The following is a 16,977-nucleotide window of genomic DNA, read 5'->3' on the forward strand; positions in this document are numbered from 1 at the left end:
TCTAGAAACCTTATATAAATATACTTAATTTGCATACCAAACTCTAGCTGACTCTCCATATGGCTGTGCACTATATGCGCCGTAACTTCCGGCGAACAATTTAGGAAGGAGTCTTTTTTTCTGTTTACTATATGCGCCGTAACTTCCGGCGAACAATTTAGGAAGGAGTCTTTCTTTCTGTTTAAGACGTTATATTTCGTTCGCGGAAATGGACGAGTTGTTACGATTGATATGAAAGCCCTACCTGTCACGGTTCAAAGTTATTTTTTCTGGTTATGTGCCAGCAGCCACAGTCAGACAGGCCAAAAAGTAGATGCTCCCGATCTATCGATACGAGGCCATAATCATTTTGAAATGCTGATTATCCAATTACATTTGGTTTCATCACTTCAGGAAATTCTTTCAAAAGAGCATTCTTTTCTTGAACACGTTGATAGCGTTTTCTTTCCCGTTCCTTATATTCCTCTTTTCTCTGGTTTTCAATTTCCTTTAATTAAGAATCCAATCAACCCAATACCCAAGTTACTTTAATTAATATTTGAAGGTATGTTTAGACACATGTATAGTAGGAAAATATGTTAAGAATTTTTTTATGTTAAATTTATGAGACAGCAACTCAAGAATACAACGATATAAGGCCTCAACCGTGCGCAGCTTTTTGTGCGCCGTAAATCAAAGGTTTTTATAAAGGGTGGCTCTGTAGCTCTCTGTTATGTCAAAATATTTTTTGCAGCTAATTCCAGATATGAAAGTTGAACCTCCAACAAACTTTTATTGGGCCTTTGGTAGATGATCTTACGCTAGCTTGTAAGGGTTATTGTATGAAAAGTTTTCAGTTCCCGATACAACATATCATTTTTAAACAAGCATTAATTTGAGTCGGCTTTGATGTCCCTGTTAGTAAAAAGTGATGTAGTTTTTTGTGACATGCATCAACTAAAGGTGTCAGTTTTTATCAAAGTTGTACACGAACTTTACGTATACCAAGTGAATTGTTCTCAGATGTAAGACGAATGTGCATAAAACACTCATTAGAAACATTAAGCCATCCAGAAAACCTACCAATTGAAAGGAATCCTCAACAAGTGTAATTTGTTATCAGCAAAAGTGAAGGAAATTGTCCATAACTTCACTAAAGCGAAATACACATGGTTAAGGACACTGTTGCCGGGCTAACATTTTTCAATGCAAGACGCGGAGAGGAGGCATCTCGAATGCTGCTGTCAGACGGGAAATTTTCAGCGAGAAATGTATAGTTTCCGGACAGCCATATTTCAATTGAAAATGATGTATATCATATTGATTTCTTTTGATTCATATGCCACACAAAGGAGAAGAAACCCGATGTGGTCTTTGGTGACCAGGTCTTTCAACAGTCTATCGGACTTCCCATGGGCACGAATTGTGCTCCTTTGTTAGCCGACCTGGTTTTACATTCATATGAAACACAATTTATTCAAAAACTTCTACGTGAGGAGAAGAAATATTTTGCAGTGACCTTCAATTCGACATTTAGATATATCCACAACGTGTTGTCTATTAACAATAATAACTTTCATATGTCGATTCGATATATCATGTGAGCTCAAAATAAAACCACAAAGTCTCCCACTTCTGCTTCATACTTGAACAATTTATTGAAAGTCGACATTAATGGCAAATTAACAACTCAACTGTATGACAAACGGGTTGATTTAAGCTTTTCCATTGTCTACTTCATATATATATATATATATATATATATATCCAAAATTGAAATAGTCTCAGTAATCGGATACTAATATTAAAAAATATGAAAAGAAAACACAGGAATATTTATTTATCTTTACGGAGGATTTGTGTTTTTTTCCATTTTTTTAAATATATATAAATTATTTATATTGATCACTGTTCGTTATCTTCACCTTTCATTGCAAGGATAATAGCGTGTATAAAATCTTCTCTATAAAGAATGCATTGCTAACATGATTCAAACTAAGCGCCCTTGACACTACTTTTTCAGAGGAAAGTCCCATTAATAATAGACCCCGAAAGCATTTTTATACGCCGTCTTAAGACGGGACGTATTATGGTATGGCGTTCGTGTCCGACCCGTAACTTAAATACTACAAGGCCTAGAATCATCAAACTTTGTCTGCAGATACATCTTGGGTAGAAGGTGTGTCGTACATTAAAACCAGGTCACTGTGACTTTTCATTAAGAAGATATGGCAAAAACTTGTCCGGCTCATAACTTGGAAAATTATTAGACCTAGAATCACCAAAATTGGTCAACTAATGCATCTTAGGTAGAAGGTGTGTCGCATCCTACTTTAAGGTCACTGTGACATTTAATTAAGGTGATATAAAAAAATGTTTTAATGGGTACAATCTATACTGTTAACAATATGTGACGGGCGTATCATGTGCCGTGGCGGTGCACTTTATTTAAAGATGTTACTGTTGAAACTGTGCAGGGCAGAGACGAGGGCTATGACGTCCTCGACACCAGCTGTTTTCCTATTAAATAAATTGTCTGAATTGTTATATACTAAAGAAGGTCTTAAAGGACTATATAGCCACAGAATGGCAGCCCTACAAGGTAGATATTACTTGCTTCTAATTAACAAATCATGTTACTATGGTTACTAAGATAGTCATAAAAAGTACTGTAATCATGGTAATAGAATGACTATTAATTTTTTTTAATTTTGAGAAGGAAGTGTTATTCTCCCTGGTTGTTTAATTTTTCTATAATATTTAACAAGGTAAGCAATAATTAAATTTTTAACGCCACAATGAAGTGCTTATAATTGATATTTTTCAGAATACATGCATTCAAGGTGTAAAAACCTTTGAATCAACGAAGTGTCACCAAAATTCTTATGCAAACGCTTCAAAATAAGAAAGGAAATCTGAGATACAGAAGTTCGGGGAAAAGGTGAGCCAAAAAAAAATTGAAGAATGACTGATAAGACCAAATCGAGCGATTGAAGAGTGACGTATTAGAAGAAACCAGAGGCCAACAGGCCTTATCGGTCACCGGAATACTAGAGAAAAAGTACCACTACTCCCACACGCCTTATCGGTCACCGGAATACTAGTGAAAAAGTACCACTACTCCCAAAGGCCTTATCGGTCACCAGAATACTAGTGAAAAAGTATCACTACTCCCACGGGCCTTAACGGTCACCTGAATACTAGTGAAAAAGTATCACTACTCCCACAGATAAACTTCATTCAAAGTACGCCACAAACCAAACTCGTTAATGCATGAGAAAGTACAGCATCGACCATGTTTTTGTAACAAAAGGATAAGGGACCGGTCATTTAAATTGGTTAAGGGGGGGGGTGTCCGCGACAGAATTTTTTCCACACTCATCGGGCGACAAATGTTTATTTATTTTCGCTTCGCGACAATTTTTTTCAGTTTAATTTTGCATTACTTCTCTCTGGGACTACCATTTGTTCAAAACCTTGCTTCAGATATTTTTTTCTTCTATTTCTTCTGGGTCAATTCTTTTTTCGTCAGCAACAAGAGACACTTCAGTTTCGCGCATTTAAACCTTCAGCTATTAAATCATAAATGGGCAACGTAAATACATAAAAGTATGGTACATGGAGCAGCGTCATCCCCAGGATGCGTCAACTATGGACTTAAGTACCTAGCACAAACACAGCAAGAAATGTTCCCACAAGCTTCAGAATTTGTTCAAAACAATTTTTACGTGGATGATGGCTTAACGGGTGTTGATTCTGCAGAAGAAGCTATTCAGCTGATACATGATTCAAGAAAACTCTGCGCCAAAAGAGCTTCGACTACACAAGTTCATCTCCAATAACAAAAATGTTATAGACTCTGTACCTGCGTCTGAGAGAGCAACTTGGGGAAAAGGGGTTCGGAATTTGACTTTACGAGAGTATCCAAGCTCTGGTATGAGCCACCACAGCCAAGTATATCAGTAAGTGTCTTGAACAAACCAGATCGATACTTTGCACATCGTTTTTCCCTGTGGATGTCCCGCTATCTTTTCCATATAGAGCTTTGTTGTCCTCAGGAAGACTGCAATGGGAATATTACAAATACAGGGGTCCCTAAAAAAACCCGGATGGTGCTGGAAGTAGACACCTTTTTATATAACATGGCCGGCGAGTACCTTAGTTGTCCGAAGTGCTCCAAAAAGTCATTTATTTCAGAATTAGCATTCTTTTTAAGCTTAAAACTAAATAACCTCTCTCCCTTCTCCCTCTTGTGTTTGTCACATTTAGACAAGAGGAGATAGGAGTGTTGTCCCTTTTCTTACATTGTATCCCCACTTATCTGCTTTATTCATTTTGACCTTATGTATTATGTTACTCTCTATTTGATGAAGGTAATATATTTCCCATGATGTACATATTGGACTGGGTTCGCTCTAATGGAAGCACCATAAACATAATTAAGTAACTTTAAGAAATACTTTATTTTAGGTGAATCTTGTAATTCATGTAGAGTGGTTGATAATATTGTATTTTGATAAAATTCTTTCTTTTCATTCTAGGTCATCAGTTGGAGTGAGGGTATATTAACGCAGCTTGATGATACCAGCAGAAATCAATTTCTATGCATTTAAACTTCACAATATGCATGTGACATGAGGGTTGTCATGCTTCTAGGAAACAGTAGCAGTGCTGTGAGCAAAGTGGTAGAGGAGCAGCATGGAAAGAAGTATGTCACCAGCTTAAAAAGCTACTTCTCCAACTGCAAGAGATTGAAACCTTCTGCTCACAGGGGTTTCTTTGGCGTTCCTCATTTCCAACGGCCTTCGCCCCAAATGTCAGTATCAAGACACCGTTGGTTTATGAAATTGTACCAACTGGATGTTATAAACAGACTGGATTACATCAAGGCATATATAACATATTATATAAGAACGCACAGAATCGTATGTGGAGCAACACGCTCAAATCCGGACTCAAAATTCAGCTACTTGCGTAGAATCCGTAATAACTGTGAATAAAAACATGAAACAACGTAGTGATTATCACATTCCAGAAACCTGTACATCTACATTGAAACCCCAGGCTGTTACATATTTTTCACCACAGCCATTTTTGGATACAAGAGGACAAACAGCAACTTCAGACTTTACTCGTTATCTCCTTAAAAAGGATTTGATGCTCTCTCGTCTCATCAAGTTTAGTGACCAATCTGCATGTTTTTAGCAAGGTTAAAGTTTTCAAAAAATAGGTCAAACTTTCCAATGTCACGGGGTCAAAAATGTTGGTACCCACGGAAAGGTCTGGTCACAAGGAATACTCATATGAAATATCAAAGCTCTCTCACTTACTGTTCAAAAGTTATTAGCAAGGTTAAAGTTTCAGACAGAATGACAGGACAAAAACAATATGCCCCCCCCCCCCCCCCCCCCCGATCTTCGATCTCGGGGACATAAAAACATTGAATTATTTATATGTGTACTAATTAATATTCAGATTACCGGTATATATTTTTTACATGCATTATCTATAATCTTCCAGAAACAATAAAAAAAATTCTTAGGTATGCAGTGTGAAACAGACTCTTTGTTGACAGAAAATGAATCATTGAAGCAACAGGTGAAAGAGCTCCAAAAAGAGATGAACAGACATAAATGGGGTTTCCAGAGAATTGCGAATGATAACAAGACCTGCTTTATACTGGACTTCCCTCGTTTACTGAGTCCATGGTTCCTTTTCAAGCATGCGTATTACTTAATAGTGCTTCCATAATGATTTCAATATAAAATTTTAGGACAACCGTATCAAAAAATATGGCAGCATCACACATCATGATGAAACAGTAGACGATGAAGAGGAAGTTACTCCATCCTTCGAGAACTTCATTGTATTGACATGGCTATGTCTGGTACATGTAGCCTGGTGCATAGTGAGTTACCCAGGCGAGTTTGTTAACGCTATGGAACAGAGCTGCGCAATCTTACCCTGTCTTCTATCAAACCTGAGATATCCCAATCATTACCTTCGCTCTTAAGATTAGATACGTTCTAGTGAGGATGTGAAAGCAAGGAGATCCACATCTACAGGACCAGTATTCACACCTTCCCGATAGTCCAGGTCCATACCTTACCCAACGTCAGCCACGCCAAAGGTAATGTCCTTTATGCAAACTGACTGGTGGAAAGGACTCCCACTTTCCAAGTAAGTGCACCTTCCTCCCAGAACAAGATAGAAAGTATATGATCAAAGCTTGACAGATCGCCCACATATTACACGAAGATGACACTGACTCTGAGGTAGATGGGGCCCCTATAGAACTTGATATTCATACCAATCGTGTATCTGTCCGTCAGTCTCCATATTTAGACACATTCTATAACCATCATCCTATTAGGCTAACCATTGATTCAGGAGCCACAGGTAACATGATTCGGGCTTCTACAGCCAAAAGGATCAATGACATAATATCTACTTCCTCCCAGTCTGCACACCAAGCTGACGGTTCCTCGCCTCTCGTTGTGATTGGTCAAACTCACTTTCAACTCACCAGGGACAATCTCTCTTTTCACTTTGTGCAATGACACCATGGTCTCTATGAACATAAATCACAGCACTATCGTCACCATATAAAATCAACTTGCAGTCTTTGTCCATACTTATACCTATATTATTGACATAAATTAAGAATAGAAGGCCTAAAATGATCCCCCGAGGTACTCTCACCATCTATTGGGTTAAAATTGGATGCTACATTATTGACCTGAACTTGCTGCTGTAAGACATAAAATACCCTGTGGATAAAACTCTTAAAACCTCTAATTTGTAACATAAGATTTTATGTCAAAATGTGTTTAGTGATTGATATTCTTTCCTACATCAAAATAGGTCATCAATATGATTTATAACTTTATTGTAATTATAATTTAGAGCGGTATTGTTATCAGTAAAGCTGAAAATATCTCACTTCTGATACAATATTATGTACGAACTATGCAGATTTCTTTTGAAATTTTTTATTAAATATTTTGTTCCAGGCAACGGTCTATCACGATAAAACATTTCAGAGAAAGGCCTGCAGGAGTTAGCGCATAATGGGCTAATTAAATTAACCGTATAATAGTTCGTGAACTTAAAAAAAAAAACAATACATAACTGTAACAAAGCACGTACTAATGAGTGATAATTATGAGAACATGTACTCTGCATTAGTCAGTCAACATTAATCTTCGACGTTGAATTACTTGCGTTTCGGCACCAGCATATCTACTATAGCATTGACGGATCCCAAAATTTCGGAAAGAGGGGGCACACGTGAATTAGTAAAAATTATGGAGTTTTACTAACATTACATTGTAACTTGAAGTGATATGGGGCCTGGACGAATTACGGACGTTTCGGGAGGCCGACTTTGGTAAACGATTACTTTCAATTTAGTAGAATAAAAAGAGAGATAACTCATATTTTAGAACAGGCCCATTCTAAAACACGAGTTCTTTCCTTGATCTGGAACGTATTGCTTAGAACCCCATCAAACAGTCACCAGGGTTTTACACAGCATTTACATGTTACTACCCATTTTAAATGTAAGGGGAATTTTTGGGAATGCAGTCATTGAGCTTCCCGGGGATGGTGATGGGGGACATCCATGGAATAAAATGTCCAGATTATTACAGCCATATAAATTGATTGATTACTTATTTTATCTTTATTGTGTGACAATTATAGAAAATGACTTGGAATATATATAAAAAAAAATGATTTTTGTTGAAAATTCTCATACAATTTTGTCAAGTTTCTACAAATGAAGGGGAATTTTTCGTCTGTGGTAGGGGAAATATCCATTTGTTGCCAAAGAGAAAATGTACCTTATACAGGTAGTAAAAACCTAGAAAAATCCCACGTCACCCTCCAAGACATATTAAAATCATATGATATTTGAAAGCTTTATATTTTTCAGAATGTGAAGGTTTACATACTAGAAGAGATTCAAACAAGACCAATGAAGACGCGATTTGGAGATACTGAGGAATTTCTCACGGAAGGACTAATCGATGGGAAGATCTCATCGATTAGTTCATTCCGTGAGAATGACATCAAAAAGATGATGGTCCACAAGAAATACAAAGTATTTAAGATACAGGATACCATCATATACGGCTTCGAAATAAAAAGAGACTCGGTGTTAAGAAATCTTTATCTATTTCAAATAAATTATTATTAAAGACTTTGGGTGTACTTACTAAACCATTCACTTTCGTGTTGTCACTTGGATAATAGTTTAGTTGCGAAGACTACGAGTTTAAACAAATGACATACAGCCAACAAAATACCAATGATGGTGCACAAAAAATATAAAGTATTCAAGATACAGGAGACCATCTACGGCTATGAAATAAAAAGAGACTCAGTGGTAAGAAATCTTTTTATATTTCAAATAAATTATTATTACAGACTTTGGGTGTACTTACTAAACCAATCAATTTCGTATTGTCACTTGGATAATAATTAGTTGGGAAGACCACGAGTTTAAACAAATGACATACAGCCAACAAAATAGCAATCTTTTAAAAAATTATGTATGTTTTGCCTAGTTACATGTTATTGCTATACATGTCTTATCACACAGTTGATGTGACTAAAGCCTGGCAATATTTGCATAGAGCAAGTATCATAAGAACTACAACAGTACAAATCATTACTGGTGACGTGCACAAAGACCTGTAAAATGACGATTATATTCTTACATGGATCATGCGCTCACACCACTTCTTGATTAAAATTTCTGAGGAAAACTAGAACTGTCCTTTTGATACTATATTAGTAATGCAATTTTTTTCAGTGAACTAAATTTTCCTATCATGCATAAATTTATATAAAAAAATTTAATAGCTGCTTTTATACAATCTTGACATCACAGGAGGGTGGAATTAATTTAAATCAATTAAAATTGATATATTTTCAGATAATGGAGACGTCATTTGAAATGACAGAGGAGGAGGAAGAACTAGTGAGGGAGTTTTATACTCCCTCACTAATATCTCTCGAAGACGCTGCGTCGATTTCCAAGAATCAGCGTTGCTCGGTTGGGCCGATGGAGGTCACTGAAGTATGTATACAATTCTCAGACAAATATTGAAACTAATTTCTATGATCTCCATAACACTAATTGTAACAATATCACATCATTTACCTGACTCTCCTTACCTTCGCCCTGCTGTTTAACTGATGTATTGGACTTAACTTGATATAATAATCACAATATATATAAGCATGATACAATGTCACAAGACAATATTGTGGTGTGAAATTTTCAGAGCTATTTCCTCATTCCCATTTAAAAACTAAATAAATTGATCCTGATATTGTGAACCAATCCTACTCGTAATGGTCATGATTTCAACATAAATGATAAAATAGTACTCTTAACAATTTCATGAAAATCTTCTTTAAAGGAAAATAAATAAAATGTCTGATAAAAAAGTAAATTTATTGCATTATGACTTGATATAGAGGACAATCCGAAAACATGAGTCAAGTATCTTTCCTTGATACGGAACGTAGTGTGTTTGTGTAACAGTAGTTTAAGACTTCCGGGTAGTGTATTAGAGAAGCATCATTATTAACAGTGAAGAGGGCCGTATACATTTACAGCAATCACACCAACAAATATGTTAACGTTAATACAAAATCACACTGCATAAGTTAGGTTTCCTTCATTCACGTGAAAATAACCAACTTTGCATGTAAAAAAAAATAATAGAAAATCAATTGTAAATAGGACACCCCCCCCCCCCCCCATTAGAATGTTCTATCGTTGAAGTGATTTAATTCCTTAAGGAGGGCCTGTCCCGTGACACAAATTATTCTAACTACCCCCACCCCCTTTCAGGATTTCGCGTGTTTTATGACTGAAATTAGTACATACTATATATTGCATAAATTTCCTCAGGATCTTTACTCTAAACCCGAACTTAAACCCATAGTTAATCATGCCAACAAAGTACACATGAAAATGAATTTGTAAAAATAATTAATGTTGTAAATAGAGGAAGATGCCCCCTCACATTATTTTGTAAAGGGGTATAGCGCACTTTGTATGCAATTTCGCCAACATAAATACAATGTCAGTTTATACTTGTGTTTACCCAAATTACTTAATAAGATATTGATGTGTTGTTAGTATCTTATTTAATAAGCATAAACATCACCGTAATTATATAGAGTATATAGTAGATGTAACGTAATGGGCATCAAAAATTGCAAACTGTTGCAAAAGGCCATCTTAAACCAGAAATAAACAATGAAATTGTTTTACTTGATTATGACTGTATACAAGTCCGTTTGAGTAAATTTGGTTTAAAGTGGCCCTCTTGTTGAAAATGGATAAAATATGAAAAAATCGTTCTCAAAATTTACCTTGAGATTTAGCAGCCTGTTAAACCTTTAAACTCATGGTTTAGGTGCTCGGTAATCTTACATTTAAACCATACATTCCGAGTTCAAGTCCAATATTTTTTCAATCTTTTTTTTTTTTGCTTTTCATTATTTTTTTTTTTTTGGGGGGGGGAGTCGTTTTCTTGAGGGGGAGTTTTAAATGTGATACATATATTATAACAAATATTAAGTCATTTTCATCATAACTTCTAATATTTGCAAGTTATGACTTAAAGAAGGGGAATTTATTCCGAGATCATTGTAGTTTCGTTTGTTTACACTAACATGTTCCTGTGTGCACAGAATTGTGGCTGACGAAAAGTTAAATACTACAAGAAAAAGGACACAAATGCACAGCATGTAATGAGTAATAATAGGCCAAGGGAGGAAAAGAACTGTTATACAGTTTGACTTCTCAAAAGAAAATATAAAAACTCATGTAGCAACTGTCATACGATATTTAAGCAAAGCTAAACACTCGTATTATCAACCAAAGGCAAATGAACTGATGACATCTATTAAAGGCGCTGCAGTCATGTCAGAACAGCGAGTTTTAAAGTAATGCCATATGTAAAGGGGCTGTTGTGTAATATGAATGCACAGGTCTATGAAATTATTGTGCTGGTCATCATTCCAAATAGGAAAATGGTTTATTAAGTCATAAATGTCAATAATGCTAAATGATGTCAATTTTCCTATTTTTGTACATTTCTTGCAGAGATAAAGACAAGTCTTTTCATTATATGGATCAATTGTTGATTAAAGGTACATACGTACTCGTAATCAAATTTTCTTTCTCTCCAAAGTAACATAGTTTATCTATAATGGCGTTTTATAACAAGTTATGTAGCGTAAACTAATTGATTTCGTCCCGAAAGGAAGAAATCGTTCACAACAAGTTCTTCATTTTTGACCAATATTTAACTCGAGAAAATCTTTGGTTAACCTATTTGCATAATGTATGCATTGCGCGCGCCTTTTAAACACGTGATTACAGAGAAAACAATGACGTCGGTAAGTATTGACGTAATTTCACTTTGAGTAATCTTTTGTATATATTAGAATAAGAACCTTTCCGATTAAATTCGTTTTAGTAGATCATGTGCAAAACACTAATTATTAATTACATATACACATATCCAAGAATTGGTTGAAAATATCCAAAATGAAAGACTTGAATCTCTTCTACCAAAAATAGCGTCTGTCGTTCGTCTTGCCACGCTTTGTTTGTTTATATTTTATTTTTGGAACTTTACAGATTTTAGTTTGATTACTTATGGGCACGTGTAATCGGGGGAGGGGATACGTTTTTGAAAATAGCAATCATTTGTTATGTTTGGATATATCAAAGATATATGTTGCCCCCCCCCCCCCCCTCCCTAATGACATGTGTTCAATAATAAAATGGATCGAAAGCAAGTTGGAAAGTTATGAATAAAAATTATTTATTGAAGTATGGACATTCATTGATAAAAAAAAAATTAAAGAAACTACTTCTCTTCCGGATGACCCCCTCCCAACAACACGCACATTAAAACCGATGTGCTCAACTTGTGAGAATAGAATGGGAGATTAAAAATCACTTGTTATCCACCTGATTCTATAGCATTGCCCTTACAATCCTCACCTATTATCTCAACCCAATAAATAATAATCACATGGACTCTTTTTGACAATTTTCAGGAGAGATCTAGTACCACAACTATACAGAGCAGCGATGAAGAGATAGATGTTCAAGGTCAAGTGAGAGGTAGGGGCAGAAACCGTGGAATGGTGTTCGAGGTAGAGGAGGCAGGGGGAGAGGTAGAGGAGGACCATCAAGAGATGAAGTTGCCCTTGATCAAATCAATAGGAGTGAAGTTTTACGGGTAAGCAACAAACACACGCAAAATAGATTTGTACACAATAATATACAAGTTACTGAAAACATGACATTGCCATGTACCCTATTAGATTTACACATTTATGTATGATTTATATTATAGGAACACATTTCAATTATGGAGGTGGATGAACTTCGAGAACTGTGCCTCACGATGACAGAAAGACAACCTGGTCTCGTTCATGACATCATACATCCACCTACTCCACATGTGGGCTTCCACCCACAACCTGGCGGGACTTGCCCAAACTGGTGTGTTTGTGGGAAGTACCGGGAGATGCCAACAGAAGGGAGAAAGTGGGCCGTGGGTAAGAACAATGCATAACTCTTTTACCAGTAAGATGTGTGATCATTAGTGTACACCATAACTCTTTTACCAGTAAGATGTGTGATCATTAGTGTACACCATAACTCTTTAACCAGTAAGATGTGTGATCATTAGTGTACATACTCTAAACATTTATAGTTGATTTTTTTCAAAAAATTGTATACAAGACTTTTGAAGATGGATTGTATCATTGCTAAGTTTTGTATTGGTCAGTACACATATTGCTTTCAATTTACTTCCTCGGGAGATAATATAGAAATGTAATTTTCATACCACATTATGACACAACACATCTTTATCACACCTATGTTTCTAAAAAAAATATCTAACGCACTACAAGTAATTTCTTCTATAGGACTTCTCGGTGCTAATTCTCGATGAAGCTGTGCTTGCCCTTGCCAGACTGTATAGGAGAGACATTTTGGTCTTCAAGCTTACCGACAATATTTCTTGTGGGCCCATGGCAGACTAGGTGTAGGGGACATCCTGCGCGGTTTGGTCTATTAGAGACAAGTTTCCCGACCCTTTTGGTCAATACACTGGATTTGTGGCAGGGTGAATATAATTGTACATAGCCAAATGTAATATATATATATATATGGTTTGTAAATGTAATTGTGTATATACTAACCTAAAAATTATGATAACCTTTTGTATATTACTTTAATACTGCGAATCCAATATTGTAATTCTCTATAAATATCCTAGAATTTTTGTTTGTTATTGCAACTATGAATTTTGATCTATGTTCGGCGCTTACGGTCATTGAGCAGTGTGGGTTCTTTAGCATGCCACACCTACTGTGACACAGGTCATCCGTTTTTAAGGTCATCTCCGAGGACCCGTGACATTCACACCTGAAGCCGAGCGTTTAGCGATGGAACTGTCACTACCTGTTTTAACGACTTAGGTCTGTCGCAGCCGGGATTCGAACCACGGGCCTTCCGCATGTGGGGCGAACGCTCTAACCTCTCCGCCACAGCCACGTTATTTTTATTGTTTTTTGTTATAAGGAGATAAATGACTGGTGTTGTGTTATATTCGCATCAAACGAGACTTATTATACAAGAAAGGTGAAGAAATGTAGAGTAAAGTTAGACGACATGGTTATATACTCCCACCACTCAAAGCAATTATTACACGCCACAGATGAAATATCGCAGAGGGAAAGACATGACTAGCAGACGCACTCTTTAGAGCCTACTTACCTGAAGCTAAGTCCGAACTTGACATGTGTGACATCAAGGCTTTTGATCTCCTATCTGTGAGCAAGCAAAAACAAACAGAAATCGCAAAATACACTAAAGCGGAACTAGAGGCATTGTATCAGATAATTGTTGATGGTTGGCCTGACACCAGAGACCAAGCACCTGTCAGCACACACAGTTTCTGGAACTCACGAGACGAGTTATCTGTTATGGACGGTATCATTTTCAAAGGAATGAGGATCGTCTTTCCACCAAGTCTTAGACCGCACATGCTTGAACTTATTCATCAATCTCACTTGGGGATAGTCAAGTGTAAACAGAGAGCTCGTGAAGTCGCTTACTGGCCCGGTATGAATTCCCAGATCGAGGAAACCGTGTGCAATTGCTCAAAATGTGCAACCTTTCAGAACAAACAAACCCCAGAACCTCTTAAGCCATCACCAGTACCAGATCCACCATACCAAGTAGTAGGATGTGATCTGTTTGACTTTCAGTCCAAAAAGTACCTCATCTTAGTGGACTACTTTTCACACTATGTTGATGTAGTTGAGGTGAAATCTCCGTCAACCACCTCAATGCTGGAAGCTATGAAGTCAGTGTTTGCTTGTCATGGAATACCTAGACAACTACGGTCAGATAATGGACCTCAGTTCACGTCAATTTGTCGAGTGTACGACATTGAACATAATACATCAAGCCCAAACTTCCAGAGCTCCAATGGGGAAGCTGAACGAGCCGTTCAGACAGTTAAACGTCTTTGACAGAAAGCGGATGACAAATATGTAGCACTACTAGACTATCGTACGACACCCTTGGAAGGTATTAACCTGTCACCAGCTCAGCTACTGATGAACAGAAGAGCCCGCATGAAGCTAAACAAAGCTAATCAGAAAAAACACTTTGATCAGAGATACAGCGCAAAGGAACTAGAACCACCAAAACCCACTGCTAGTGTCAGGATCATGCCAAACAATGGAGAACGACAGTGGAAACCTGGAACCGTGGTAGATAGACACTCCTGCCCCAGATCGTATCTAGTCCAAGTCGGAAGGAATCTTCTACGACGTAATCGTAGACACCTGAGGAAATCCACAGATAAGGCCAACGCTGTTGAACTACCGGAATCTGATGATGAATTCGCACCACAAACCATGGACAATCCTCCTAGTGCACAACCTCCATCAACTAGTGAAACGCCTTGTCCTGAAATTGACATTGAACCTGCTTCGTATGTTACGCGCTCGGGCCGAACTGTCAAGTGTCCCAGGAGACTAGATTTGTAAACTTTCTGAATGGAACTTCCAGTTGTGTTCAAAGCTTAATTGACTTACCCGTGTTCAATTAGTTATTTTGTTTACAGACATCGCTAAAGTTAAAGCTGTATGTAAATTTGCATTATCAATGTAAAGTCATTTTTGCTTAAAGGGGGAAGATGTAGTGTATTATGTTGTTATGCATCGGGTTCGATGTACGTATTAGTATTAACAAGAGGTACTGTGAGCAATTCTCACTAAGAATACCCCCCGCTTACCCCAATCTCCCAAAGGGTGTTGGTAATAGGTATAAACTACCTCTTTTCTGAGTGTAAAAAACAAATGGCATGACAAACCGAACCATATTGCTACTTCAATGTCCAGTGCGCGTGACCTTTGGCCTTTTGACCCCAAAATCGATAGGGAACATCTTCATCCCATGGGTAGTCCATATGTATGATATGGTGACTGTAGGTGGAAAGGATAACGCTTTAGAGCCCGGAAACCATATTGCTACTTCGATGTCCAGTGCGCGTGACCTTTGACCCCAAAATCGATAGGGAACATCTTCATCCCATGGGTAGTCCATATGTATGATATGGTGACTGTAGGTGGAAAGGATAACGCTTTAGAGCCCGGAAACCATATTGCTACTTCGATGTCCAGTGCGCTTGACCTTTGGACCCCAAAATCGATAGGGAACATCTTCATCCCATGGGCAGTCCATATGTATGATATGGTGACTGTAGGTGGAAAGGATAACGCTTTAGAGCCCGGAAACCATATTGCTACTTCGATGTCCAGTGCGCTTGACCTTTGGACCCCAAAATCGATAGGGAACATCTTCATCCCATGGGTAGTCCATACGTATGATATGGTGACTGTAGGTGGAAAGGATAACACTTTAGAGCCCGGAAACCATATTGCTACTTCGATGTCCAGTGCGCTCAACCTTTGACCTTTTGACCCCAAAATCGATAGGGAACATCTTCATCCCATGGGTAGTCCATATGTATGATATGATGACGGTAGGTGAAAAGGATAATGCTTTAGAGCCCGGAAACCATTGCGTCTACAGACGGACGGACAACCCGATTCCAGTATACCCCCCCCCCCCCCAACTTGTTGCGGGGGGTATAAAAATATCGGCATCCATCTTGTATTGTCGTATAGCACAGATACGTTACTACTACCGGTGAAGGGCTGCTAAATTTAAGCCTATGTTCGACGCTTATGACCATTGAGCAGGGAGGGATGAAAGGTGTGGTACAGTATTTTTTGCAACCGGTAGGGGGACTGTATTACCATGCATTGTCATCCTCTTAAGGTGGCCCCAACCTAACCCCAGGGACCAAATTTTTTATAACCTTGAATCTACACTTTCGGGTAGCTTTCATGTAAATGTAAACTTTTATGACCCAATATTTCTTGAGAAGGAAGATTTTTATAGATTTTCTTTGTATATTTTTGTGTGAAACTTTGAACCCCTATTGTGACCTCATCCTACCCCCTGGGGTCATGATTTTAACTAATTTGAAACTGTCAGGAAGCTTTCATATGAATTCGTACTATCCTAGCTCAGTGGATTTTGTTGAGAAGATTTTCCGTATATATTTGTATGCAAAATTTTGATCTCCTATTATGGCCCCATCCCACTCCCCGGGGGCCATGATTATAACAAACTTGTATCTGCACTGTCATGAACCATTCGTGTAAATTTCTACTTTCCAAGCCTAATGGTTATATATATTTCTATGTACAAATTTGATCCCCTTCAGTGGCCACATCCTATTCCTGGGGGTTATAATTGGGGTAATATCTTCCCGGTGCATTTAGCGTTTGTTGAACTGTAATGTGAAAGTGAATTAGAAATGACTAACGTACGAGCTGACATTAAAACGAGTAATTCGATAA

At 37.4% G+C, this 16,977-nt stretch overlaps 1 protein-coding gene across 1 annotated transcript; it reads left to right on the forward strand.

The window, feature by feature from the left end:
* Positions 1-13,833: 13,833 nt before the first annotated feature.
* LOC125663335 (uncharacterized protein K02A2.6-like) lies at positions 13,834-14,571 on the forward strand. The gene has a single exon (XM_048895628.2). The coding sequence runs from the start codon at positions 13,834-13,836 to the stop codon at positions 14,569-14,571; it is 738 nt and encodes a 245-aa protein (XP_048751585.2).
* Positions 14,572-16,977: the final 2,406 nt, after the last annotated feature.

Source organism: Ostrea edulis, chromosome 8 (genome assembly GCF_947568905.1).
Source record: "Ostrea edulis chromosome 8, xbOstEdul1.1, whole genome shotgun sequence".
NCBI lineage: Eukaryota > Metazoa > Mollusca > Bivalvia > Ostreida > Ostreidae > Ostrea > Ostrea edulis.